The sequence below is a fragment of the Parus major genome, chromosome 2 (genome assembly GCF_001522545.3).
Source record: "Parus major isolate Abel chromosome 2, Parus_major1.1, whole genome shotgun sequence".
Classification (NCBI taxonomy): domain Eukaryota; kingdom Metazoa; phylum Chordata; class Aves; order Passeriformes; family Paridae; genus Parus; species Parus major.
Window position 1 is genome coordinate 122,025,250 of NC_031769.1, and position 27,439 is coordinate 122,052,688.

Consider the following 27,439-nt stretch of genomic DNA (forward strand, 5'->3'; position numbering starts at 1 on the left):
GTGAAGTCTGTTTACACAACTGCTTTATCTGTAAACATGACAGCAAGAACAAGTGCTATGGCTGCGACCGTGTCAGATCAAACTTGTATGGATTGGTGGGTCCGCTCATTGTACTGAGAAAGATAAACTGAGAACTGGCAGCTTGCCCTTTTTGCTGTAAATCAATTGTGGTATTTGAATGAGAGGAGAGAAAGAAAGAAGTTGTTCCCTTGAAATTTAGGTTTCAGGGAAGTCTAAACTTACCTATATTGAAAGCACCATGATACAACTGGAGTCTGTAAAGCTGTACTGCCAGCCTTAGTGGTCCACACAGACTTTACAGCTAAACTCCTAACTTCAAGACCAGAAAGTATAGGCAACTATACTGTAACCATACTCAGAAGGAACTTGTGCAATAACTTGTGTAGGTATAAACCCAGTGATTTGGAAGTAGCTGGAGGAAGAAGAGCCCTGACAGGGGCAGTTTACAAACATGAATTATAAGATTATTGTAGTCCCGCTAATAAGCTTCCAATCTGGTTAAGTCAGATACCCAGCATCATACTGGGTTGTAGACTGTTTTTATTTGAGACTTGGTCTCAGGGAGGCTGTAGAATAGGATGTAAAGCTCTGTATCATAGTTCTGGCATCACTTCCACTGAAATACCACTTCTGTGGTATTCGCATAACAATTTTTATCATATTTATCTTTTTGCTGTATGTGTTTTGATTAGATAAGCAATAATAATTATTTCAGCCCTTCTCCAAGTTAACTACATTCATGTTTAATACAAGCATCTAAACCACTGGTGGTTAGTGGTATTAAAGTTGGTAAAAAGGAAAAGAAATGTAGCTGCTGGATCTTGGGTTTTCTGTGGCTATATAACCAAAATTATTTTAAAAAGAAGTCTTGCATTGATGCTAAATTTACAGACTGAAGAAAATTGCCATGACACCATCTTGCTACCAATTTCTATTCTCAGACCATTTTGTCAAGCATATCCTCCTCCTGTTTCCTAATTTGTGTTCCATTTTTTTAAATTTTTTTTTTAACCTCCTCCCCACAGTGCATCCCAAATTAAAAACCATTTAGGTTAACTTCTTTCAGGAAAATAATTGCAGTAGATATTCCACATTAATGTCTTTTAAAAAAATAAACAAAACAAAGCCAAAACTAACTCAATTGCAACTTTCAGAATTTTACTCCCATGTCTTACTTTTAAGTTATCAGAGTTCATGTGAATAACATTGCTAACCCTTCTGTAACAGAAGACTTCTGGACTCCTAGAAAGAAATGTTAGGGTTTTGTGGTTTTGGTTTGTTTGGTGTTGGGTTTTTTATAACTTTAAAAACGGGGAAATCACAGAGGAATTAAGTAGCTGAAGGGGTAAGTGAGCAAATATGAAGGACACTTGGCTTCCCATTTTCAACAAAACTTCAGGAACTTTAATTTTTTTTAAATTACTTCCTTATGTGGTTTTGGTCAGTGATTTGTGTTACACAGGAGCTGTTGGCAGTAGAAATAGCTCTGGGCAGATGTGATTACCTGCCAGCAACAGAGGAGAGTGGAAATGCTGTAAGGAAATCCAGCTCTGTAACTGTAGCTGCACTAAGTGGTAATTGGCATTCCATGTGCTTAGGTATGTTGTATGTAAATATTGTTCATTCAGGTGAGCAGCTATCAAGTCTGCTTCTTTTAAGGTGGAGTTTAAACAGCAGCTCAAATTCTGGAATTCAGTGAACACAGAAGAAAAGAGTGAGACATGTAGCTTCTTTTACTAGGGAAGCTCTTTGAAAGAATTCTCTGACAAATTCTTAATCATATACTGTATACCTTATGTTAAGATCCCTAATTCTGATTTATTTCAGCTAATTTATTGAAGACACAAACAGTGTTGCTTCATATTTTTGGGAAATGCCTCTCACTTGTTTCTGCAAAGCTGAGGGTTATATCAGAATGATGTTATAAAAAGAAGTTGAACTCTTTAGCAGAAGTGAGTTTGCTCACTTTGAGTGATGTAGTTTATCATCATTAAGAGTGGTAGGGACTCTGAAGAATGAAGTTATGAAATAAAGAAATCTATGGGTATCTTGTATTTTTGAGTGGAGTAATTGAGAAAAGGTTACAGCCATTGCTGCTTACCCTTCAGATCAGTGGTGAGGGCAGGTTCCCAGCCATCTAAGCTGTGTACCAGTGTTCAGGTGCTCAGGCTTGTGGGTTTATCAAAATAGACGTATGGAAAAATTTTTGGACATAATAGTTTAAAATAGAGTTTGAAAAAATAATAGAGTAAAAAAATGGAGTAAAAAAAAATAAGTTCCTAGTAAATCTTCATAGCATTCAAGTATAATTCAAATTCAAGAATAGAAAAAAAACAAGATTTATCTGTATGTTTTGCATTTTTCCTACTTCTCCTACTTGTGTACATCTAAATGCACAGATATTTAGATGGCACAAAAGGAAGCTTGATTATGACTTTCATTTGTAAAACTTGGTTACTGTCAGTGCAGTGTTGCTGTGCTGTGGTAAGGACAGGCTTATTCATATCTACATGGAAAAGGTATATAAATTACTTAAAGGTATGAACTAAATGTTTTAAACTGTACTTTTCATGTGATTTTTAAAATTAATTCTTAAAATGCATTGTGTTCCCTAGTATGTTCATACAACTAATACATTATATGCAGTTATATACTGGGAGTGAATTTTTTTTAAGAAATTGAGAAAATCAGAAATAGACAAAAATTGCTAATTGGTAATGAAGATCTTACTCAGTTTTAGTCTTTGCATTTGGGAAAAAATGGTTTTCAGTGGGAACTATGGCTGCCTGAATCTCTTTGTTTGCTTTGAAGTATTTAATTAAATTATTTGTTTTTTAGGACTGGTCATACACTTAAGTTTAGATGGAAAACAGTTTTCCACTGGGAAACCAGGAACAAAAGCTGACCAAATCATTGAACATTGCTGTGTTGATGACTCTGTTAGTTTAAGATGCTCCTTTGCCTGAAATACAAGTCAGTTCAAAGTGGTTTTATTTTAATGTGGTGTAAATAGAGACAGTTGTGTTGTCTGCAATAGTCAGATTGAATACAGAGAAAGCTACTAGCAAGTCTCAAACATAATCCAAATTTACTGCCTCTTTCTTGATGTGTATGTGATATAAAAATATCCCTGTATTCCTCTGGTATAGTACTAGATATAATAGATGCCTTCTGCTGGGAAACCCTGGAGTTTTTCGTCTCTGCCACAGTTCTGTTGCATAATGCATATATGAATTCTGTTGCATATGCATTATGAATATATTTGCTTGCATAGGCCTTGATACTTTGACTTGTTGGTCTTTTGTCTGGTTCTGTGGATCTGTTGTATATCGAATATTCTGTTTACATTTTTTTTACCAATGCTTGAATAGCAACATCAGAAATACTTCTGTAAACCATCAGTAATAATCTGAACTAAATATATACTAAAAATAGCATTCCAGAATGTTTTCTTTACATAAGAAAATGGAATAGTTTAACTTAGTAGAGCAAAATAAATGATGGAATGTCACTTTTCTGTATTTGACGCTAAATTTGATCTCTTCCAAAGACGCAGAAATGCCCACTAAACAGCTTTATTCTTGGTGTGTAGTTGAGCAGTCATTGGGACTTACAGGGGATTTTTTTATTTGTATATCGATATGCATCCTTTTAAGGGAGTGGAGTTATGTATTATAAATAAACAGAATTGCTGGTGATGTGTTGCTGGCCCTGACAACTTCCAAAAGTGCATAAGGACTTAAGTATATTTTTTGCCTTTCTCATCTGCATAGTCTCTGCACAAGTCAAAGGATGTATACTTTTACAGTAACAACTCTTATTATGGCTAAGTGTATATGAGGTTAGCATTTATGAAATAATGTTTTGTCATTGATTTAATCAAATTTTCTTAAAGAAGTATGTTGGTTTTTTTAAGGTGAGGTTACAGTGCAAACTGGAGACCTGTTGCCATGTAAGATTTGTGGAAGAACTTTCTTTCCAGCAGCGCTGGTAAGTGGTGTGAGCACTCTTTGCTTTTAGATTTGGTAAGTTGATAAATAAGTTAAGCAGTGCTCAATATAGCTAAATAAAATAGATCTGGGTGCTTTGTTTTGGTAGGGGTTTTAGTTTTCTTTTCCCTCCCCCAAGTAATTACTGATTCCAGTTGTCTCAGGTTTGAAGCTCCATAGAAGTGATCTAATTTTATTTTAAGATCCCATGATTTTCTGAAATACATGCCTCTAAAAGCATCTTTTCTAGGTTTACATGATCAATCCTTGTCTTCTGCAGTTTTAAGTCTGAGCTAGTAAATGTTTTGTTAGCCATCTCCAAAACTCACTTCTCCTTTGTTAATAGAAATCGGTCTCTCGTTAAATGTGAATATGAATGTCAGACACCTGTGATATGTTTTGCCACTCAATGCAAAAGCTGCCTACCTGTCATCAGTTTTTTACACGCAAGGAGCAAATACAGACGCCTTCTGCTTTTCTTCTTCATTACCACCCATGTTTTTGTGACTGTATACACATGCGTGAATTCCTGTAGTTCTGTTTTAAAGGCAGCAGCTGACATAAATGTTTAAGTGAAAACAGCCAGAGCTTATTTATCAGGAGTTGGGGCTTTTTTAGCTAATTTTTATATCAAGAAAGAGGGAAATAATGTGTTAATAACTTCTATTTTTAAAAGTAAGTTCTGTATTCTTTTAATTTGCTTCTGCTTATAGAAAAAACATGGACCCATTTGCCAAAAAACTTCTGCCAAGAAAAGGAAGACATTCGATTCCAGCCGACAGAGAGCAGAAGGAACTGACATTCCCACAGTAAAACCTCTTAAGCCACGGGTATGTTATAATTTACTCTGATTTTGAGCATTTTAGGCTTACTATATATGCACTTTAATAACACGTATTTCTGCTGGAAATTTGTGTTAATTAGACCAACTAAAATTTGGATGAAATCTATGATGTTACGTACTAAAATAAAGTGCATACTTAGCTTCAAGTAAAAGCTTCAGATATACAGAACTTTCTTTTTTGGCTCTTAGCCAGAACCACCCAAAAAACCTTCTAACTGGAGACGAAAGCATGAGGAATTTATAGCAACTATACGAGCAGCCAAAGGACTGAATCTTAAAGACGGTGGAAAACTCCCTCCGCCACCTCCACCATCATATGACCCTGGTATGTAAAACAGTCAAGTTCCTTAGAGACTTTGAGTTAATATGTAGAAATTTGAATTGAAAAGGAATCTGTTGGACAGTACAGAATACACAAGTTCCTGAAGATGATTTATTATCCCGGTGCAGATGCTGGGTCGTTACTTTGTGTCTGGTTGGCTCACATTCTGTGTAGCTTTGTTTTTAATGTGTTGAAAGATAGCTGGGGCCAACTTGCAGCCTGCTACTGCCTTGTAAACCATAGGCTGGTCAAGTTGTTTTAATGCCCTGTTTGTGCTCACAACAGTGGAACTGCTCAGAAATAGCAAGCTGCCTTTTTGATTGGCTGAGACCCACAACATATTTACGTTGTGGGAATGCACTTTTGTGTTTTTCAAATGTAACCTCTCCCATTTCTTGCTGAATTCATATTTATTTTCATGTATTGCAGTGTATGCCTTATTGCTTCATGTAGTTTTGTTTTAGGTATGAGAGATGTGTGGAGTTTGTATTATTAGCACAAGATTTGGTACCTTCAAACTGAGACTGGATAAAGTGTTCAAGCAGTCTGATGTGAATGAGAAGGAAATACACTTTTCATTTAACTTCTGGGATATGGTAATAGATTGAAGAATATATTTCTTCCTCTTGTCCTAAGAGCTAAACCATTTGATTAGCTCAGTGGCTTTTTTTCAGAAAGATTGGGAAAAAACATGTTTTTGCTTCTGCCTGTCTATGGTCAAGTGAGGATGTGAAGTGTTTCCTACCCTGTTTCTTTACAGAAGATGTATTAGTCCAGTATTAGGATTGCAATTATGCATTCACTCTAAGAAGCCGTATTATTCAGCATTCTGTACTCACAATCTTGAAAGGCCATATAGCTAATTTTAAAAAGTAAAACCATCTTAAAGCCAATAGCAGATGCTGTGGATAAGAATCACAAGGATTGATCATGAAAAGAATAATTAATAATCTATATAGCATATCTATAATCTACCTAGTTGTAGTTGGTTTTAGTCTCCTGGCTTCCTCCTGCTGCAGTGGGTAGGACTTAGGAAGAGGAAAACAGGAATGAAGAGACCATGCACAAAATGATCAGTTGCTCTTCTCACAAATAGAGCAGGAGCAGTTACTTATGCTCCTTTTCCACTTTTCATGTAGGATTGTGAGCGTACCATGAGTGTATCCTCTCCTACTCAGCTCTGTCTTGGGCTTGCTTGTTTCTAACAAACAGCGAGTCTTTTTCCTTTTAATGGAAAGAGTCTCGTATTTATATTTTCTACTTAAATGCTCTGAGCTGGCAAATGACCAGTATTGCTGCTTCTTCCATCTCCTCTTCCACTGTCTCTGAGGAAGTGCAGAATAGCCTCAGGTTAAGAAGGACTTTAAATCACCCTGAGCTTGACTGCGGAGGTGTACTGCCCTCTTATTTTGATTAGTTTTTGTTTTATAAAGCTTACATTGAATCCTAGAAGTTCTTCTGGACAGTATGAACAGTACTTTCAGATAGGCAAGTGTTTGACTGGTAGTATGTGTTTTACAGAAGGATGAAGATACAATTTCTGATTCTTAATGGTATACATTCATCCTCTCAAATACATCTGTGTGCTTTGAAAGTTTTCTATGGGAAGTGAACTCTGCACCAGCTGAAATGGCCTATTATCTAGGGGCTTTCACAGCTGCTTTATTTTTTTTTTTTATTATTTTTTTTTTTACTTTCTTTGGAATAATTTTGGTTTGACAACATGGTTATTGCAGATTTTTTTTCTGATTTTTTGTCTCTTAAGGTATAGGTGATGTTCAAGTGTTCTCATGGTAGCAGAGCATATTTAAAATAAATAAAACGTTGTTACCCATGAGATTCCCATGCTGTCACTTCTCTGTGTTTTTCCTCTCTCCTTAGCTCACAGTTCTTGGGTCACAGTTCATGGTTTAGTGGCCATTACATAATTCAGCTTACTCAAAATTGTTTATAAATATTCAAAGAGACAACTATTTAAGCCAAATCTACTACATGTAATCCAAAACTTATTTTAGATTTTGTAGTATTTATTGTAATTTTGGAGGCAGTGACTGTTGAATTTCATCTCATTTTCTTCAATACATTTCTAATATGACCTAGAAACACACTAATTTATCCTGCTTTCCCAGTGTCAGGCTTTTTTTAAGTTGATGCTTACATGGTTTTGAATGCTCTAATCTGGGGCATACAGCATTAATATCTCTAGCAAGTGAAATACCCAGTTATCTGAAACTGCAGTCCAAACATACAATTTTCCAAGGGCACTGTATTTTAAGGTGTGTATTTCCAGCATACAGATGATGAATCTTTTAATATTTTAAGCATTTATATAGCACTTTCTGTTTTTTACCTGATGAGAATAATATTCCCTGTATGTAATACTGTTTGCAATGTGAGTAAATTAATCTTGCAAAAGTAAGATGGCCAACAGTTACTTGATAGCTCCTTATTTTCGCTGCTTTTCTTTTGATTCTTTTTATTTGTTAAATTTCTGATTTTTTTTTAATTATGATCACTTCTAGTATTGCAGTTAGAATTTTCAGTTCATTCAAAATTGCCAGAGGAAATAGATTTGTTGTCTTTTGTAGCTCGTGTGGGAAAGGTTTTAATGTATCGCCATATCTTGAACAAACTGAACTGTTAGTGATTTTTTTAAAATTTTTGATTGTTTCTTTGTTTAGCTACTTCTCCACTTCCCTCCAGCTGATCTCTCTCTGCCATGCCCTTGTACTTCTTTGGCTACCTTCTCTGCAGGAATAGCATCTTTTAAAGTTTCTGATTTTTGCTTAGTTTATTTCTAATCCTCAGCTACTGTTACCCATCAAATGAGATTATGCTTTGACCTAGAAATCTGTATTTTATTTTCAGATTCAAGAACCCATAATTTCCCCTGGAGGAGAGCCTGGTCTTAAAGACTTTAAAACACTCTCATTTTTAAAACAGATTATTAATGTTAGATATTTATATTTTTTTAAGATTACATTCAGTGTCCATACTGTCAGAGGAGATTTAATGAAAATGCAGCTGACAGACACATCAATTTCTGTAAGGAGCAAGCTGCACGTATTACTAATAAGGGGAAATTGGCAGCTGATACCAAAGGGAAGCTTCCTACTCGAACACAGGTGAGCTGTAACACTTTTGTTAACCTGTAACTTGCATTCAGTGTCAAGTCAAGCTTGTTAAATAGTGTGTGGCTTTTAAAAGAAGTTAACTATTTTATTATATGTGCAATTTTATTACTTGCACTGACTGAAATTAATACTAGGCATGGACAAGGCTTTTGCTTTCTTAAACTGCAGAGATCCATTAGTGAAATGGCAGTAGCTGCAAAATCAAAACCAGTCATAAATGTAATGTAGAAATGTGCAAATGACATATAAAGATAGCAGGAGGAAATAGAGATGCAGTTTTTGTAAAGGAAATTGAATTTCTGTTGTGCTGGTTTCTAAATCCAATTAGAGACTTACTTAAGGGGCAAACAGGTACCTGACTACAGGACAACTGACAGCAGAATTGTGGCTAATTAGAGGCTTGAGCGGGATTCAGGGGTATTACACAGTATTTTAAATCAGTGCAGGGACTGGTCCAGACAATACAGGTGAAAGTAAGATTTGGATTTGAAAGACAAAAATAATTCTGCCTTTGAGTATTCTCTTTTAAATTAATTGGTAATGAGGCGATACTTTTAATCTTAACTTTAGCTTCATTCCAAAATAAAAGCTGTAGAAAAAAAATGTAGAAAGACATACAGTTGAACACCAAAGCTACTAGGTTAGAGAATGTTTCCTGCTAGTATCATCTGTAAGTGTTAGAAAACAGACTATCAGAAACCATTTGCATGTTCCCATACCAGAAACAGGTTACCTAGTAAGAAATCATCGTCTGTTCTCCCACAGTACCTGAAGGAACTACCTGTTGTGTTATAGAGATGGCTTCATTTAATTGCTTAAATTCCTAGGTTGTATTTTGTTACAGTACAAACCTGCTCCAGTTAAGAAGATGCCTTCTGTAGGATCAACACCATCACCATCATCACGCTTACCACAGCCAAGTGGTGTCAGCAAAACTGTTGTAGGTATGAAATGAATGTTATGAATTATTCCATGTCTTTTCTAAATAACAGTTCTCAAACTATGCATCATGCTGCAAACTGTTTATTTGATATAGTGGTTTGCAAAATCTTGTTTAAAATAAATTTGGAAAGGGCACTCTAATTGCCATCTATCTTGACGATTTTGGATTCTGGTTTATATGTCAGGCCAGTTCTTTTTTTTTTCCTGAATTGAATATGAAAAAATTATTTGGTGTAGTAATGCTTGATCAGTATTGAATACTGATCTCTCACCTGAAATTTATCTAATGCTTAATTCTAATTTGTCTGCTGAATATGATCATAAATTGGTGAAAATACATAGTCAGGGCATGTATATTGTAATTATGAAACAGAGCTCTAATTTGGGTTTCAGATATTGATATCAAACATCTTCTGTCTGTACATACTTCAACTATTTTTTCCCTTTTTTTCTGAGCAAAGAAATTGAGATACAGTATGTTTTCTTAGAATAAAACACTATGTGTCAATTATATATTTTCTATACATTTTTGAAATATATTGTCTTTTTTGTATTATCTTGATACTGACTCATATCTTTATTTCTAAAACTCTTTTTTTGAATTTTGCAATTATTTTTTTTTTAATAAATTGTCTTATTTCAGCAGCAAAATCTTGCATTTTCTTATATTTTCATACTTGCTTTCCAACTGCAAGGTGCCTCTTCAGGTAAAGCACTGTCTTCGTCTGGATCCAGTGGGAGCAAAATTCAGACATTATCACCAGCTCATAAAAACTCTCTGGGAACAGTGAACCCACAAACAGGGTGAGTTCAATCTAATGTTGTCATTTGTGCTTTATTTCATATTTATGTTATTCTAGTTCTAGAAGTCTCTGTGGTTTGTTTCACTTGCTTTTATTTTTTTTTCCTATGAGCTTCAGAAATACAGTGTTTTGTATTTATCCTTTATCTGTAAATATAGCTAATGTTTAAGAAACATTGGAGAAGGCAAAGTTTTTATCAAGTTGATTTAACAACAAAGGAGGTCAAGAGATGAAAATAAAATATATCAAAAGTTACAGAATAGGCAGAATGGTTGGAGCAATTAAATTTTTCTTGGTAAAAGCGAAGGGTCTTAAAAAAAGCAGAAAACATTAGGCATCATTTCCTGCACTTCACAGAAATGGAAGAAAGAGGCTTCTGCCTACAAGGCTATTGTGACAGGATCTTCTCTCTTAGCACAAAAGGATGGACGCTTTCTCTCTTGCTTTTCCTGTCTTAAGAGGAAACAAATGAATGAGCACAAATAAGACAAAACCAGCGCACTTAACAACAGCAAGGATTGCTACATGAAGATTATTAGAGTTCAATGTAAGTGCTGGTGTGATCAAGGCTGTGACTCATGCTTTACTGGAGGGGTAGACATTTCACAGAATCTCATAGAGAAATCTGTGGAAAGGATTGAAGAAAAGTAGTGCAATTCTACAGAAGTTTGAGGAACACCAAAGAGCATTGAGAACACAAAAGATAAAAGGAAATGATTGCAATTATAACATTGGTGATTGAAAAATATTTATTCCTATAAAAATGATTATCTGATTGGTGAAGACAGTATAATGTGAAAACAAAAAAACAATGTCTTAAGTTCATGAGGGAGAAAAGGATATTCTGAAAACTTATGGTGTTGGATAGCAATTACATAGAACTAGAGATTTTTAGTTTATCACTCTTAAATTTTGCAGGTTTTGCATGAATATGAATTATAGCTCTGTCATGCTTCACTCCTAATGCCCCTGTAGCATCAGGCTTCAATTCTGTCTCTCCTTGCTCTATCTACTCATGATAACTGTTTCAGACACAGGTCACATGTGGAGTCCATGAGGTGGACACATGTCTTTTTTTTATTATTTCACCCCTCTCCTGGTGACTCTTTGGTCAGCTTTACTACCGTTTGTAGGCATCTATGCTGTGACTGTCTGAAAATCACAGTCCCTTGTTCACTGATTTTATTTATTTATCCATTTTTAGGAGTTGAATTAACACCTACTGATGAGTAGCAAACAAGCAGGTCTCCAAGCCACAGTAAAAAAGTTAGCTGAGATAATTTGAAGGCATGTTTCTGAGTCCAGTAGTGTAACTCAGATATCTGGGAAAGGTTTTTTCCTGTTGGAGGTTCCTAACTGAAGTCTGTCTGTCTCTGAGGATGCAGCAATTTTGATTTTCACTTGTTAACAAAGTAGTTCTATTTAATTTTACCTGTCAGTTGCTGTTGCAATAATCATATGAAATCTTGTAGAAAATAAACCCCTTGTGTTCCAGCTATTTCTCAGAAATCAGAGGGGCTGGGTGCAGCTTGACTTAATTTTTGTTTATAACCATTAGGCACTATGGCTGGTTATGTTCAATAAGAACATTTACAATTCCAGTTTCACAAATAATGTAGTTTATTGAAGGAGCAGATCATTGACTCTTAGATTGCAGGTGATAAATGCAGTAGATCTACAAAATGTAAGTGTACAGTGCTATGTGTAACTGTTCCCAGCTCTACTCTTGGTGGAGCTGGAGGCGTAAATCTTACCAAAGAGTCATCCCTGCTTTGGGGAAGGGAGAGAAGAGCAAGCCCGTTATCTATGAAGTAAGGTCATGTTCTCATACTCTAAAAATGGAGGATTTCAAATATCAATTTTTGACTTTTTGGAAAAGTGGAGGTATGACTATAGTCAAATATAATTGCTTACCAGTTGCTGTGGTCCTAGTTGGTGAAGAAACAGCTTTTTTTTTCTCATTTTCATATTGGTGGTTGCTTTTTTCAATATATTAAATATATTTGGATACCTCTGGCTGAATTGGTTGTAAAAAAGGCAGCACAGATCCCTAATAATTCAGTCTTGTCCTTCACCCAGGTGAGGGAGCAGTGAAGTCCACCTGACATGACTCCTGTCAGTATGTTACAGCCTCACATCATTATCTTCTCAAAGGAACAGATTTGTAACAGAGGCTGGTTGTGCATGGATAAGTGGAGTGAGGCTGGTACTGAGGCCTGGGTGCACTCCTGTGCTGAGGGCGAGACACCACTGAGACTCAGAGACACTTCACTGAGACACCATTGGGTTGTGAGACCTCTGCCTCACCCCAGGCATCATTCAGTTGTTAAGCCTTGCTCCAGCCTAGTGCAGGATAAGCAAATGGCTTAGCTTGCTTAAGCCACTTTTTTTTGTGGCTCAAAAAAAAGTTTTTTTGCTCAAACAGCCTCATGAATTCTCTACAAATTAACAGCATCTCTGTATCTTGACATAATATGCCTGGCAATTTTCCAGTTGCTTACTGGACTTTGTTTTCGGTAGTTTTCCATTTTGCTCCTCTGTTGCTTGGAGAATGAATATGATGAATCCAAATAGCAGCTGGGGACATGTTTGCCCAGGTTCTCTCTGTTTATGCATTCTGCTAAGCACAAATACATGGTTTCTGGTTGGCACAGCTCTCAGATAATGATCTCTGCTGAAAGGCAGTAAATGTTAGCTTGGCTTATGACCTTAATTGCCTGCACGATTTCCAGATTTTTAGAGTATGCGTGTGATGAGCATGTTTCTGCCTGCAGTCTTTCTCATTGCTATTAGATACTTGTTTTCTTCTGTTTTCCAACTAGCCCTGATGGTATTTGCTGCTCATACTAACCAATCTTCCACAGGTGCAATGTGTATTGTTCCTGTGTGTTATATCTGGCATTTCTTTTTTTAGCTTCATTGCATTCCCTTCTGGGGACACATTTGTCAGGAGCTGTATTTGAAGCAAAGAGGTGTGGGAGCCAGTTACATCATGGAAAAGTTAGGCTCCTCAGATTGGTCACTGGTGACAATTTTGGCTGTAATCATCTCAACTTCTGCCTTAGTATTGGGGCATGAGGGGGAAATACATTGGGTTCTGTTGAAATACCTAGGAAATGATACCAAAGCAGGGACTGAGACTCTTATAGTCAATGTCCTACATTAGAGTGAAAATAATTAATACTTCAGTGACAGATTTTAAACATTAAAACATCTTATAATTTCTGCTATAGATAAATGCAGCTGGAATTACTTTCTAAAATAGAAGAACTTTTGAACATTACCCTTTTAGTAGGATTAAACATGATTTATTTCTTTTACTACATTTATGATTTAACCAGTAGAATGACAAGCCTTAGTGTGAGATCTGGGGTTCTGTTCTACATAATTCAGAGCTTATGCTGAAAGATAAGATGTTATGCTCTTCTGAGTTGTTAGTGAAACAATTTTCTCAGCAGTGTTGTGTGGCGGTTGTTTAAAGGGCAGTCTTTTAAAGTGAATGTTAAGCAATAACTTTTTCTTTTCTCCTTGACAAATATTAAAGAGCCTACACACTTTTGACCAGGTTAAATTCCAGGTTGTGCCGTAGGAAAGAAGTTTCTGCCATTTGCACTAAGAGAAACTAACTTCAGAGGTTTTTTTAGATATTACTTCAGTATGTAACCTTCCATCTTTGCTTAGATTGTTGTAATTCTGGATTTTCCAGAGGCGTAATAGAAGGGAGGCTTCACAGTAGAATTGCAATTAGATTGTGCAGTATCAAGGACGAATTAATTCTCTGTACGAGGTGAGGGGACACCTTTGCCTGCCGTGGTCGCTGCGGTGCAGGGGCAGGGGAGGGGACGCCGGGCAGAGCGCGCAGTGCCGGCCGCGCCCCGCAGGTGGCGCTGGCGCAGCGCTGCCCGGGGCCGGGCCGGGGCTCGGAGGCAGCGCCTGTGAACCTCGTTTGCCGCATCGCAGCGCACGCTTTCACTTTGTATGGGCAGAAAGGGAACCCTGTTTTACGAGTTCACTTTCTGCAAGTTATTTTTACTGTGCGGTGTCCTTTTTTAAATTTGAATTCTTCTCTTCTGCTCCCCAAGTAAAGGACTCCACTGGGAGAGCAGAGCACAGTATCATCAACATAAGCTGTGTTAGTGCCAGTGAGGCTTGCTTTGTACGTGTCGATCAGGAGGTGTCAGCTGAGACCTGCTGTGAGTTTTCTTTTTCTGCCTAGACAGAGTAAGGACACAGACAGTCCTTCCATGAATGAAAGTGTTGCATAAGGACATCATTTTTAGGTCATAAAAAAGCAAGTAAGGAGTAGCATGTGATTGTTGTAGTCAGTTGGAAAGTCTTCATTCATTTTGGGGAAAATAGGTTTTTATCTTTTTGGTCTTGAAGAACTGAGAAAAGGAAAATTAATTTCTATAAGTTACCTGTCATTAGGCTTATAATTTGATATCATATTGTGAACCCAAGTTTGATATGTATTTCATGTCAGTGTACAGGTTAGTAGTGTCTTGAGATGTAATGTCTCATTTCTTGAGATGTATGGCAGTTGTAGTAAGCTGTCAGAAGTAATCAGATGTTCAGGAGAAAAAATTGGGTAGGTTCTTCCTAACCTAAGGGTAAGCAAACAGGTGAACTCCACACTTATATGCAAACTGTTGTGCCCAGCAGAACCTGACAACACTGTTGGTGGCCAGACAGGAATCTTTTGAGTGTACAGATTAATTGTCTGTACATGTTTCATTTGTCAACAATTTTGTTTGTTTTTTTAATGGGACTTGGAAATTATATGTTATTTTTTAATATGGCAAATGAACCCTTAGAAATTATTTTTTAATTCATGTTTTATTTTGGGGATAAAACATACACTTTAATGTTAATGTTTCCCTCCTGGGAATCGTGTCTGCTAGTGATACATCCACTACAGTCTTACAGCTGAAATACAGTATGAACAGCACACCAAATCAATAACAGTAAATTTGAAATTCCACTTACATATTTGCCATAAAGCATTTGTAACCTTTAAAAATGTTATCATTTAAAACAGTTTGTTCCTTTTATGAAGACTGTAACTTCCAGGGGTTTGTTCAGTGAAATCAAGATATGCAAGTAGTTGTCTTCGAGATCTTTGCATTTCAAAAGATTCTTGTGATCATGTTTATTTTTCATTAGAATGTGAAAAGGCAGTCTGCTTTGGGTTTTTGGTTTTGTTAAGATGTGAAAGAATACTTTATTTTGGTAGTATTATGATGGCTTCTAGGTTATCATCTGGGATATTTCTTTGGTGTTCTACTCAGTATGTCCCTGGAGTTCACAGATTACACTGATAATTTGTTAAAGTTTAACTAAAGAATCATGTTAGGTTGGAGTATGTGTCTTACAGTGTCAAAGACCTCAGTCTTGCTTCTCAGTTTCTTGGGAGTATATAAAGAGTATATATTGGGTCAAACAGGAGTTAATTGGTTTGAACGAGAACAGCTGTTTGGGAGGCTATTTGTAGGTTTTACTTTATGATGATAAGATGATAAAAATGCAGAACTTAACTTAAAGATCTGATTTTCTAATCTAAGCTGTGATTTCTGAAAAACTACAGTTTTCTTTATGATGATGTGAGTGAGGGATTTTTTATAATTTTGGTTTTTTGTTATTTTTTGCTGGTTGCCTTTTTTAAAAATGTTTTTAAAATTTGATTTTGTTGTTTTGGTTTGGGAATGTTATCCATAATACTAAAAAAAAAGTATTAAAATATTGGCTGTGTATATAGTATTGTCTGTTGTGAATGGCATTTTTGTTGTTAAAAACTGGATTTCTCTCAGGCTGTCCTCTATTCTGCCTTTACAAATAAAAAAAGAAGAAAAAAGAAAATTTTTCTTCATGCTAATTCTAGAGTTGTATGTATATATCTGTTATTCTCTAATGTTTAAACTTATTATAACTTGTAATTATGAGCCCCTTTTTCTAGACATGTTGTATGACATCATGGAAGTTGTTTTTAAGAGACCAAATGTGAATACATTGTGCAGTGTGAGAATAACTGGCATTAGTGTTTTCTTTGAAAAAGAATTTTAAAAAATTCATTGGAAACCTAATCCAATGCCTATGAAATCCATTCTTCATCAAAGCAAGAAGAAACCCTTTGTTTGCTGGATAGTTAAAGTCTGATTTGTACTTTTGTTTTTTTAAAGTCAATGGGATTTCTTTGATTATATAAGTAATGAATTGTTGGTATTTGAATTTTTTTTTTTTTTTTTGTTTGTGTAACTTGAATAGTAAATAGCACTGTCTTTATGAGCACCCCTTTATATATTTTAATGGTAAGATGGACAAGTTAGGACCTCCACTGTGAACTGGAAGAGATGAGCAAAGGTTTTATGACGCTGATACAAAAACAGACAGTACCGTCTAGAGGCCAATTGAGTTGTCTGTAAAGAAGTAAGTATTTCAAATCAGTATGGTTTATCTATTTTGCAAAAATGTTTCTCCTAAGCAGAAAAGTGTGCCCTTGATGAACATCAGCTGCCCAATACGTCTTCCATATAAAAGCTGTGGGAGAAGAGTAGATGATACTAGTATAAGAGTGAAGTAAATAGCTTCATAGGACAGTAAAGATGGCTGTTTCCCTCAGATTTGATTTCTTCTGTCAGTGCTTGATTACAGATTAAAAGTTACAAATTTGTGTCTTGATTACAAATTAAAAGTAATGAACTTAAGCATTTCTAAAATAAAACCCAAGATAAAACTTTTTTGCATGATGTAAATCTGAAGTAAGTATTTAAGCCTGATAACTATATACTGTTTTTTGACAAAGTAATTTTCTTCTCTTAAGGTCAAATGTTACTCTAACTTCTACATCTGTAAGGTAACTGTGATGGTCCAAAAACATGAGGAAGGCAGACTTTATAATGAAAGATAAAGTCTTTGTAATGGAAGGTCAAGTCCAATTTACCTTATATAAAGACTTCTGGGTATTCAGAAGTCTTTATTAGATCTAAGTCTGGAAGGAAGGTTATTCCAATTATTTTAATATTTTAAAAAGGAATTAGATTCTAAATTATAGTTAAGCCTTTGTTATATTTTGGAAGATGCCAAATTCAAATAGGCTGCTTTTTCATATTGTAAAAAAGAAAGTAATCAATTATGTGGCACATACATGGACTGTATTGCTTTACATAGTAGAAATGTGCCTGAATCTCTTAATGCTGTAACCAGAGCTGTAGTATCTTTGAGACAGGGACAGAATATTTGACTTTGGTTTTGAAGAAGCAAAAGCAATGAAAGGAATAGGAGGTTTTCTTAGACAAACATAAATTCTTTTATTTGTTCCTTTGCATGTTTGGTTAGAGTTATAAATCCTGTGAACCATCAGAAATTAGCACAGTTTTTCATTTTGTAATGCATTATTAAGATGTTGGAAATTTAGCTAATTAGTGAGTTACTACAATTGCTTAAAATAGGCCCTATCCATAGACCAGTGATTTGATTTTACTTCTTGAGAAGAATTCTTTAAAAGTAGCGGCTCTTCTGTTCTTCGTTCAATCCCTGTTGTTCTTACGCAAGTATCTACTGAGTTCAAGAATTATTCCTGCCTTACTTGCAGTAGGTTATTCAGTATATTGCATGCCAACAGCATTCAGCAAGTGTGAGTAATTCCTAACTATTCTTAAATTCAGCATAACAGTGTGGGTGGTTGCAGTTTTATGGCAAAGGTTTCTGGACTTTGGATGCATGCCATTAGTCAGCAGAAAATTACTTATGACTTTGCACAGAACTATGAGTTGCTGTGAGTAACAGTGACAGCTGTCAAGAATATCTGAGAACACTCTTAAGAAGCAAGACTTATATATCAGTGTTTTATGATAGAATTCATCAAATCATGAATAATGTGTGCATAGAAAAAGACAAGCTTCTTTTACAAACTTCTTTCAGATCTTTATTTTGCAAGCCGTGGTAATTCAACTAGATGTACAACATGAGCTGCTTTAGGAAGGGAAGTCACTTTCAATCTTATTTCTTTTAAAATAGAGTGGATAATAAGTTTCTTTACAGTATGTCTAGATTTTTAGGATTCCAGCTGGTATTGGTACACCTTGTCTTCTGTCAGTCTCTATTCATACTTCATGTGATACAACGTAGAGCAGGGATTTATATAGCTTTTCAAAAGTAAAATGCAAAATCCAACCAAACAGGAAAAACAACAGAAGTGGACAAGTATATAGAAGAGGCAGAGATGGGGCAGATCAGAAGAAACCAAGCTGTGGTGGCACAAGTTGAAATAACCAAAAATATGTGACTTTGTTGGAGGACATCTGTCTCTAGAGATCAGATTTCTACTTTAGGCTGCAATTTCAAGATTTGTCACCAAACAAACGTGAAACCTGATGCTAGCTGTGTGTCTAGATCCAGGCTGAATAAAGTTGTGGACAGTGGCAGCCTACTCCTTGTGTTGATTTACTCATCAAAAATGTCAGAAATCACAGAATGGGTAAGATTGGAAGAGAAGTTTCTGGTCTGAAAATATTCTATATTTTTGGAAAACTCATTGTGGAAAAAGACTGCAGATATTATTAAGAAAGCTATGTTTAAACATCTTGAAATGAAGATTCCCTGTTAAACCTTTAATGAGTGATGTTTTATCTGTTCATGAGACTTTGCCTCCTTTGATACACAGGGTGGACTGTGCACTTTGAATGTGGCTTTTCAGTATTTTGAATTTCCTCCCCTCCTCAGCTCAGTCAGTGGCCTGAATGCTGTATTGAAACACTAATTTCTCTGAAATATCTTTAGTATACACTTAGTACTAAAGCACAACATGAATTTTCAGAGTATTTAGTGAGTTGAGGGTGTATGATACGGTTGAAATACAAGGAAGAATAGTGGACTGGTTTTAGTATCAATTTATTTCAAAAATCCAGGACTTTTAACATGATGTTCAAAACTGATTCAAAGTACACTCTGAAGAGACTTCAATATAAGAAATTAATGCTGTTAGTTTTGAAAAAGTAGCATGTTGGTTCCAAGGTGAAAATCCATAGAAAACTGAGTCAGTAATAATTTTGAATTTTTTTTTTTAATTACTTGGAGCTGTCTAAACAGGAATGAGGTACAATTCTATTTTTAGCTTCATTGCCTGATCAGCCCTGCTCTGTGATGACCCCATAATGTTTCTTTGTGTGCAGCTGAATTTTTCTTTATATGCTTTTCTGTTTTCCTTAACAGGTAAAGTAACAGTCCCGTATGTTCTTTTTACTATAGAGCTCAGTTATAAGTAAAGGTCACTGTTGTATAATGAGATTGAGAAAATAGCACAAGATGAGTATTTAGCATCTGTACATCATAGCAATACAATTTAGCTTACATTTAGAACTTTTATTCTAGAATTGTGTAACTTCAAAAGGCTTCCATAACTTCCAGTAAGTTTTAATGCTCATATAACTGATGTGGCGCTTTTCAGTGTACACAGTATTTTTTTATCTTTTCAATAAAGTCTATCTTTAGAATCTCCTTGCAAAATAAGGGGGCAGACAGAAAAACTAATGGAAAAGGTTATTGTTCTGTCCAGTGAGCCATAATCTTTGATCATCCCACTTTACTTTTTTTTGCAAGTAGAATCCATTCTTGTGTTAATACTTCAGTTAGATATAATTTCAGTTTATTTAATATTAAATTTATTTGCTGATTTCCACCTTTGTGCTTAAGTATTTGATCACTGTCCCACTGGTTGAAGTGATAGAAGGAGCTGAGAAGCTGTCTTTATTCCACATGCATGACATGAAGGGAGAAATGTTTTATGCAACATGTATATAATTCAGGAGTTATTACATGTTCCTCAGTTGTGTCACTGTTGCATTTGAAGTTACTGTAGTTGAATGCATTTCCTTATATTTGGTTTGAAAACCAAACAAAGACAAGATAGTTTATAATCTTAAAAGATCAGTTAGGTTTATCTGAAGGGAATTATGGTCTCTTGGTAACTAATTTTTTCAACTGTCTTGTAAATTTTTTTAATGTCCTTGAGTGAGTCCCAGTTTAAATTTCATTTATGCATTGGTGTTCAAGAATGAGAACAGAAAAATTTGGTCATGCACAAGATGTCATAGTCTAATGATTTACCAAGGAGTAAGAAATCCCAGTGAATGGTTATTCTTTTGAGCAATGATGAAAACTTCTGTCCTTGATCATTAATGATAAAACTATGCCACTTCCAGTTTATTTTTCTTAGTGCTACTCAGATTTTTCAGGGGATCATGATGTTTCTCTACTCATCAAAGCCAGCAGCAAGATGTTCTCAATGTTTGGGATGTGCTGATCATTGTCTACTGGCTTCTCATAGTACTCCTGAGTCCTGAGGGAAGCCGTTTCCGTATCTGTGTGGTCATACTATTGACCCCAACTTTAAGAACACTGTGACAGTTCAGAAAGAATTGAGGCCCTAATGCCCACCTGGATGCACTTTTTCTTCTCCTTCTATTTATATTTATATTCATAAATATAATTGTGCTTTGAAGAAAAAGGATTTACAGCATTATCGAAGAAGAAAAGGTCTTGTTCACTTCGTATTGGTCACAAAGTGTTGAAAATACAGTATCCTTTCTACAGATCTTAAACTATTAAAGTCATCTGCCCTCTATTTTCCTGAAAGACCTGTCAGTCCTAAAAAGCAACTTATAATTTGTCAAGCTAGACATTAGAATGTGCTGAGCAGCCAATAATGCAGGATCTATCTGTTAGGAAGTGAGACACATAAACTGTAAGGGACTTGCTGTTTCATTTAATTTGTCGTTGTAAGGTTCAAGCCATAACAGTTCAAACCATGCAAGTTTGTGCCAAAGCTCCTCTGGCTGCTGTTGGTAGGAAATGAGTTATTTTTCATACTAATGAAAAATAGTTAACTAATGTGTAAATCGGTGCATTTTTATATGTGTGTGTATATATATAATTTGAAAATGCATATTCTTGTGTGTATTTCTCTGTGTGTGTATAAATCATCAGATGTTTCTTCTATTTTAGAAGTGCAACAAAATCCCGGACATCAACCCCTCCTAGTGTGGCAAGAGCCATGAGCACGGGTGCTTTAACAAACAGAAGAAAAACCAGCAATTCAGATATTTGCTTAAGGTAGCTTTTAACTTGGTGAATTCTGTCATTAATTAAGCCTTCATTAAAGGGGATTACTTACTACTAAAGAAGTTGGGGAATGTATTATTCTCTGCAGCTAATAGATAATATTATTTGGCTTGTATAAGATGCTCAATATATTTTGCATGTTTATGGAACACCTTTGTCATCAGCTGTCTCAGATATGCACCGAAGACCCTGTTGAAAATGTCAAAAAATGCATAGGAGCTGTTGAAAAAATAATCAAATACTATTTCACTAGAAACTTAATGATATCTACATGCTAAACACACAAATTGTCTTGGCCTTTTAAAGGGTAGGATGAAAATTTTATTGCTGGTTTAGCCTTTCTTTTTTTGACAAGCTAAGCTTTAAGTTTTCAAACACTCCAGTTTATCAAAGTAGTCAGTGAAACATTTGATTCTGCTTCTAGAACTCTGGGTTTTTTTGTTTTCTTGCAGGGAAGGTGGGTATCTGGAGATACGTATCAGAGCCTGGGTAGCTTTGTATATAAGATATACCACTGTAAATAGGAAGTGCAGGCATGAAAATCACAGTAACAGTTGCTATATTCATTGCAAGGATTAGACTAGTTTTACATTTATAGTGGACTGACTCATGGAGAATGTTCTTCATCTGGGAATTTTCAGGTCTGATGGGAAAACTGGGTGTGACAGTGGAGACAGCCCATCCTCAGTCAATGGAGGAAGTGCAAAAAGCAGTGAAGGCATTTCACCTGTACAGTTATCCAAGTTCTGCCATGAATGTGGAACAAAGTATCCAGTGGAATGGGCGAAGTTCTGCTGTGAGTGTGGAATTCGAAGAATGGTTGTGTGAACACATTCTTTCAAGCAGAAAGAAAACAAGAAATTGGAACATCTGCTATGTACTGTTGCATGGAAAGCTTGAGCACTCCATCCAGTAAGACTTCATGCTGCAAAGATCGAAACATCATTTTGTAATTTTCTGAGTGCAATCTTCTGGTTACACAGTTATTTATAAACAATGATATATACTGTATATAAAAATAGCAGCTACCTAAAAATTGTGCCATTCAAGGAAATACTCTTTACTCTTTGTTGAAAATATTTAAAATTATGGTAAAAATGCATTAAGTAACCTAGGTAGCAGAAGAGGTTCAATGTAATTTTTTTTTTTGTAAATTCTACTAGGCAAAGGATTTTTTAAATCTCTTATGTAGAGTAATGCTTACCTGTAGGGAACTAGCCATGAACAACTTGGGCTTCAAAAGTTTCTCCGTGGAGGCATTTCCTTCATCTGTGACAATAACTTAGATGCTGTGTTGAGCATGAGACAACATGAGCAACTCCTTATAAATTCCTAGGAAAAAAATGTAAGAAGTTTGGATCTCTAAACTCTTTAACAGTAATATGCTAATTGGACTTTCCAGTTGCTTCCTAGAAATTTTTAAAGAATCTAAGTGGAAAGACTACCTGAGAATTCTCTTTGCATCTAAGAAGAAAGGCTAGATTTTCTTTTTGTGGCTTTCCATGTTCTGTTTTTCAGTAAAAACATGTTAATAATTTTATGTATTTATAAGGACAAATATGATATTAATTCTATTATTATTCATTTTATTAAGTTCCTTTTGTTTCAGAATACTTGTCTTCCTCCTCCTGTGCTCCACCACAACTAGCATATCTAAAGCTGTTGTGCTTTGTCCTATATCTGAAGGTCCTCATTTCCTCGAGGAAATTCAAAGTCTATACTTTTCCTACCTAAATGTTGAACTCTTATTGTGAAAACAGCCTTGTTGATGTATCCAATACCAAAAAAAAATAGTTCTATAAAAATGAATGCTATTAGAGCAATAGAACTTGATGTAAGTAGTGAGTTTTTTTATTCTCATTCCTGTGAAAATAGCATATGAATGCATAGGGGAGTAACTGTGCTTCTGTGTTTCACTGGTATTTGTGTCAATACCTGACTTCTTTTTTTTTTTTAAATTTTGATCTCATAACAGTCTTTTCAAGTTAGTCATAGACATCACATTAATCCATTGGGAAGAAGGGAGAGACTCAAAGTTGTTGGGTATTTTACTAATTACACAGTAAGTTAGTAAATTACACATTTACTCACAAGCCAAATTACTTAACTTGTATCTTAATGTAGTAATTTATTTTGTGAAGTCTTGCTTTGAAGTGCTTGCACCATCTTTGTTATGCGTGGCAGAACAATCTGAAATAACTTATCTGTGCCTTTCCCACAGTAAATACATTTTTTGTCAGAAACTGGTACTTTCAGCTCACAAACTTCATGAGTTTCAATTAATTTAATTTCTTTACAACTTATACAGAATATAATGTAGTGTTCCCTGATACTATTATGGTTGTTGCTTGCATTCTCAAAAACTGTGATTATCAATCGGGAAAATTTGGAAGAAAGCGTGATTGAAGAAAAGCATCTTCAAAGCAAATACCAGTCTAAGAGAATGAGTGATTTAAGAGACTTGATGTAGTTATATTGCAGGCCACAAGCTGTTGATGTTTTAAAATTCAGGTTAAATTAAGTTCAGTGAATGTCTTGCACTTCTTTTAAATTTTTTTATTTTAGAAATTATTCTTCATTCAGTGTAGTCTTTTCATAACTGGTATAAACTGGCTACTGAGCATGATAGGATGGATGACTCTTAATGACACAGCTGACAAATCCTAGCCAGTTTATATTCTAGGAATTTAGATTCTAGGATCCGTATTACTATTCACATTCGTGTCTGTATTTGGAAAAACTGGAATTCTGCATTCTTTCCATGGATAAGCCTGCTTTGGAAAACTTGCCCTGGACTTGGGCCATGGAGGTCTGCAGACTGAAGTATTGTGAGCTGAGAGTCCATCAGCAAAGATACCAGTCCAGAATAGGTTTGATCAGATAGTGAATCCTCTTACCTGATGAATTTGCAGTTGTTTCTGCTAGAAAATTCATTTTTCCACTTATTAAAAATGCTTTCTACAAAGGGAATGTTTAGTATGGCACTAAATGCCTTTCAGGTTTTCTGGAGTTATTGTAACTGTGGGAAAAAACATGTTGACTCTTTCTCCTTTAAATTTTAAGTGGCAGATTTCCTAATTTCAAATCAATACTCATACAGCTACTGTATTTTTCTGCTTTGTGAGCTGTTTATGAGATTCTTTGCTTTCAATGCAGCATTAAGTAAATTACTTGAGTAGCACATCATTTGTTTCATTTACACTCGTGATTTTATCATGAGGATTAGATAGGGAATTTACCGGAACAGAAGGAAAGGTTTTTAAAACTTATCTTTTAATTTGGCCCTACAAAGAAGGTCTGTGAAACTTAAGTGACTGTTGATAGTAACACTGGGTAATGTGTGTGTGTTGTAATCTACAGTAAATATAAGCAGACAGTGAAATGCTTTAACTGTGTAGTTTGGTGCTGTATGCTAACTTATGAGAGGCCCAGTGTGTGTTGTGTTTATCAACTGGTTTTGTTACTGAATGACATAGGTTTCTGACGTGTGTGATGTTGCAGACCCTAGCCTGTGTTACTCAAGGTATCAGCACTGATCATTGTAATTCCATCTCTGTGAATGTTTGTGCAAAACTGGATTGGTATCTGTAACATTCCTGAAGAACTGAATGTGGAAAACCAATTTGTTAAATTTAAAGAAAAAAAAATTCAGGGAGTTGAACAGAATTTTCAATCCTTAGTTTGTTACATGTGTCAGGAAGTTTCCAAATTTAATTTATTGGTGATCTACATCCAAACCCTCTTGCCCTAGTCTCCACGCCCTTATGGTTTTAATGGGAGGAAGAAACATGAACTATGCACTGTCTGTTTATAGCGAAATTTAGTGATGCAATTGTTGTGATGATTCCTATACCAATGTATAACCCTACAACAGATTTACTGTCTGTCATTCCATCTTCCTGATGTTCTTACTAAGGTTCTTCTATTCATTAAAAATAGGGGGAAAAGAAAAGGTGAAAGGTAAAATTACATTTAAAGAAGCAAGGAAGAGGCTGGTTTTGATGTTTGGCCTGAGGAAGTTTGCATTCCCATTCTACTTTTGTGATTTTCTTATACAAAGGACCTCTCTGTGCCAGGAAGTGCAGGATTATCAGAGCTATGCTGATAAGTGCAATGGAGTTATGAAAAATGCTAGCTTCAATAGTCAAAACAGCATACCATAAAGCTTAATCTCTGTATGATGTACCTTACACAGGTTTGTATTTATGCATGATGCCTACACCCTAGGTAGTTTCAGAACTGGAATCTCTAAATATACAGTAATTAAAATATGTGTTTATATGGATAATTAGTCCTACACAACACTGCAGGGAGGTGGGCACAGGGAGGTGCTTCACCCCCATTTCAGGTTGTAAATGAAATGAACATACAGGCAGAATTTTTCAAATTTGCCAAAGAGACTCAAAGAGCCCTTGAACTCCCTGGAGGGAGTGGGAAAGCTCCACCTGTGAGTTCCCTGGTTGGGAGGATGTCGGGTGGGGGGAGCTCTCCATGGTGCTCTGGTGCTGAGCTGCAGTGCTGGGGCAGCGCCTGCTGCAGTGCAGCCACATCCTGCGCCTTCACAGGGTGGGAACTGCAGATTGTGTTGTAACACCTGACCCAGTCTGTATGCAGCATGGAAGTTCTCTGTCATCTGCAAGGACTAGCTCCTAATTCACCATCACAGCTGAGAGCTGGTGCCTGAAATGCAGGGAGAGTGTTTCCATATTGCCTGCTTACTGAGTCAGTGGAAGGAGGTATGACTGCAGTACTTTAAATAAACAAGATATGTGCACACTGATGTAGACTGTAAATAGTCTGCATATAAAATTAAATGGTATTATCTATGTATTACAAAGGTCACAAGAAGAGCTAGTTTCCATCACATTGACTTTGTATATCTGCAAAGAACAAACCTGTTATGAGTGTTTTTAATCTTGGCTGAACAATTTGTGTTTAGTAAGAGCACTTTTTTCAATTTTATTTCTATCCGGTTTGACTAAGCTATGAATAGTTATATGGGTTGTATGAGAAGGTAGAATTTTCATCTTGGTAAAATTTGTTTTAGTGGCTCTGGTGAAAAAAGTTTTATTGCCTTTCAAGTACAGTTTATTCCAACTTGTGATTGTTTTGTTGCTGGTTGGTTTGGTTGGTTTTTTTCCAACTTGCTAAGTAAGGTTTGAGTGACCTAATTGTGTTGTGTTGTTGGAAGAATTGTTAGGTAAAGGACTCCATTAGCTGAATTCAGTAGTTACTTGGTTAATATTTTGGTTCCAGTATTCACAGTATATAAGAGATTACTCTTGCATACTAGTTCATATATTGTTTTGTTTTGTGTTTGGTTTTTTGGTGTTATGTCAGTTCAGAATAATACACGTTTCTGGAGGATCCTATTTAGTCCCATTCCACTTCATCTTGCCAGAAAACAGCTTCTTCATATTTTTTCTTAAAAAGTGTTTGTTCTTTACAAAAATAATCAGTAGGGAAATTATATTTCCCCAGTTTGAACATTTGAGTCAGCAAGTCAAATACTCAGTTTAATATAGCTGAGTATCTAAACAGTTCTAAACAGAAGTGCATGGTTTACCATAGTTCTGTATTTCAATTTGGCTTTCTGGCAGAACCATGAATGGATTTGGGTGGGATCTGTAAATGGCTGGGTACACTACAACTGTTACAAAACCTACTTCATATGATTGCTCTAACTTTTGGTGTTCATCCTTCATATGACACTTAATATGTTTCTCTTCATAAGTTTATTTATTAATGTTCTGTGTTTTTAAATGGTGTGTTCATTCATGTGTTGGAGGTGATTAATTATTTCAGCATTGCATTTATTATGTTTGCCTTGCCCCTTAGTATATGGAATATTTGTGACCATCCAGTGAGGGTTTTTTTGCCACAATTCCTCGGTTTGTTTGCCTCTTATTTTGTATATTATGTTTATTTTAAAGTTTAAGTTCTGTTTTAATTAATAAATGTAAATCACCACCTAATGCTGATTTGCCACTTGTTAACAATAAAGCAAATATGCCAATAAAACTTCCTGTGATGCGCAAATTTTTGTAGTCAAATGTAAAGTTATCTAATATAACATACCATACAGGTAGGTAATATAATTTCAGACTTATGAATATTGTGATGCCTGATCTGAGGTTTGGATTCCTAAGTCACCTTGAAAAATATACCAGATATTTAAATTAGCATGATCTGCTTATATGAAGTTAACTCTGTGTCTCCTATTTCCCCAGCTATACTGAGAATTCAGTTTATGTAGAGCCCATCACTGT

At 35.5% G+C, this 27,439-nt stretch overlaps 1 protein-coding gene across 1 annotated transcript; it reads left to right on the forward strand.

Moving 5' to 3' along the window:
- Positions 1 to 36: 36 nt before the first annotated feature.
- ZC2HC1A (zinc finger C2HC-type containing 1A) lies at positions 37 to 27,203 on the forward strand. Its single transcript, XM_015652718.2, has 9 exons — positions 37 to 85; positions 3,938 to 4,011; positions 4,724 to 4,840; positions 5,044 to 5,179; positions 8,153 to 8,301; positions 9,155 to 9,254; positions 9,948 to 10,056; positions 21,054 to 21,161; positions 21,812 to 27,203. Exons 1-9 carry the CDS (start codon positions 37 to 39, stop codon positions 21,996 to 21,998), a joined length of 1,029 nt encoding a protein of 342 aa, XP_015508204.1. The 3' UTR covers positions 21,999 to 27,203.
- The last annotated feature ends 236 nt before the right edge of the window (positions 27,204 to 27,439 follow it).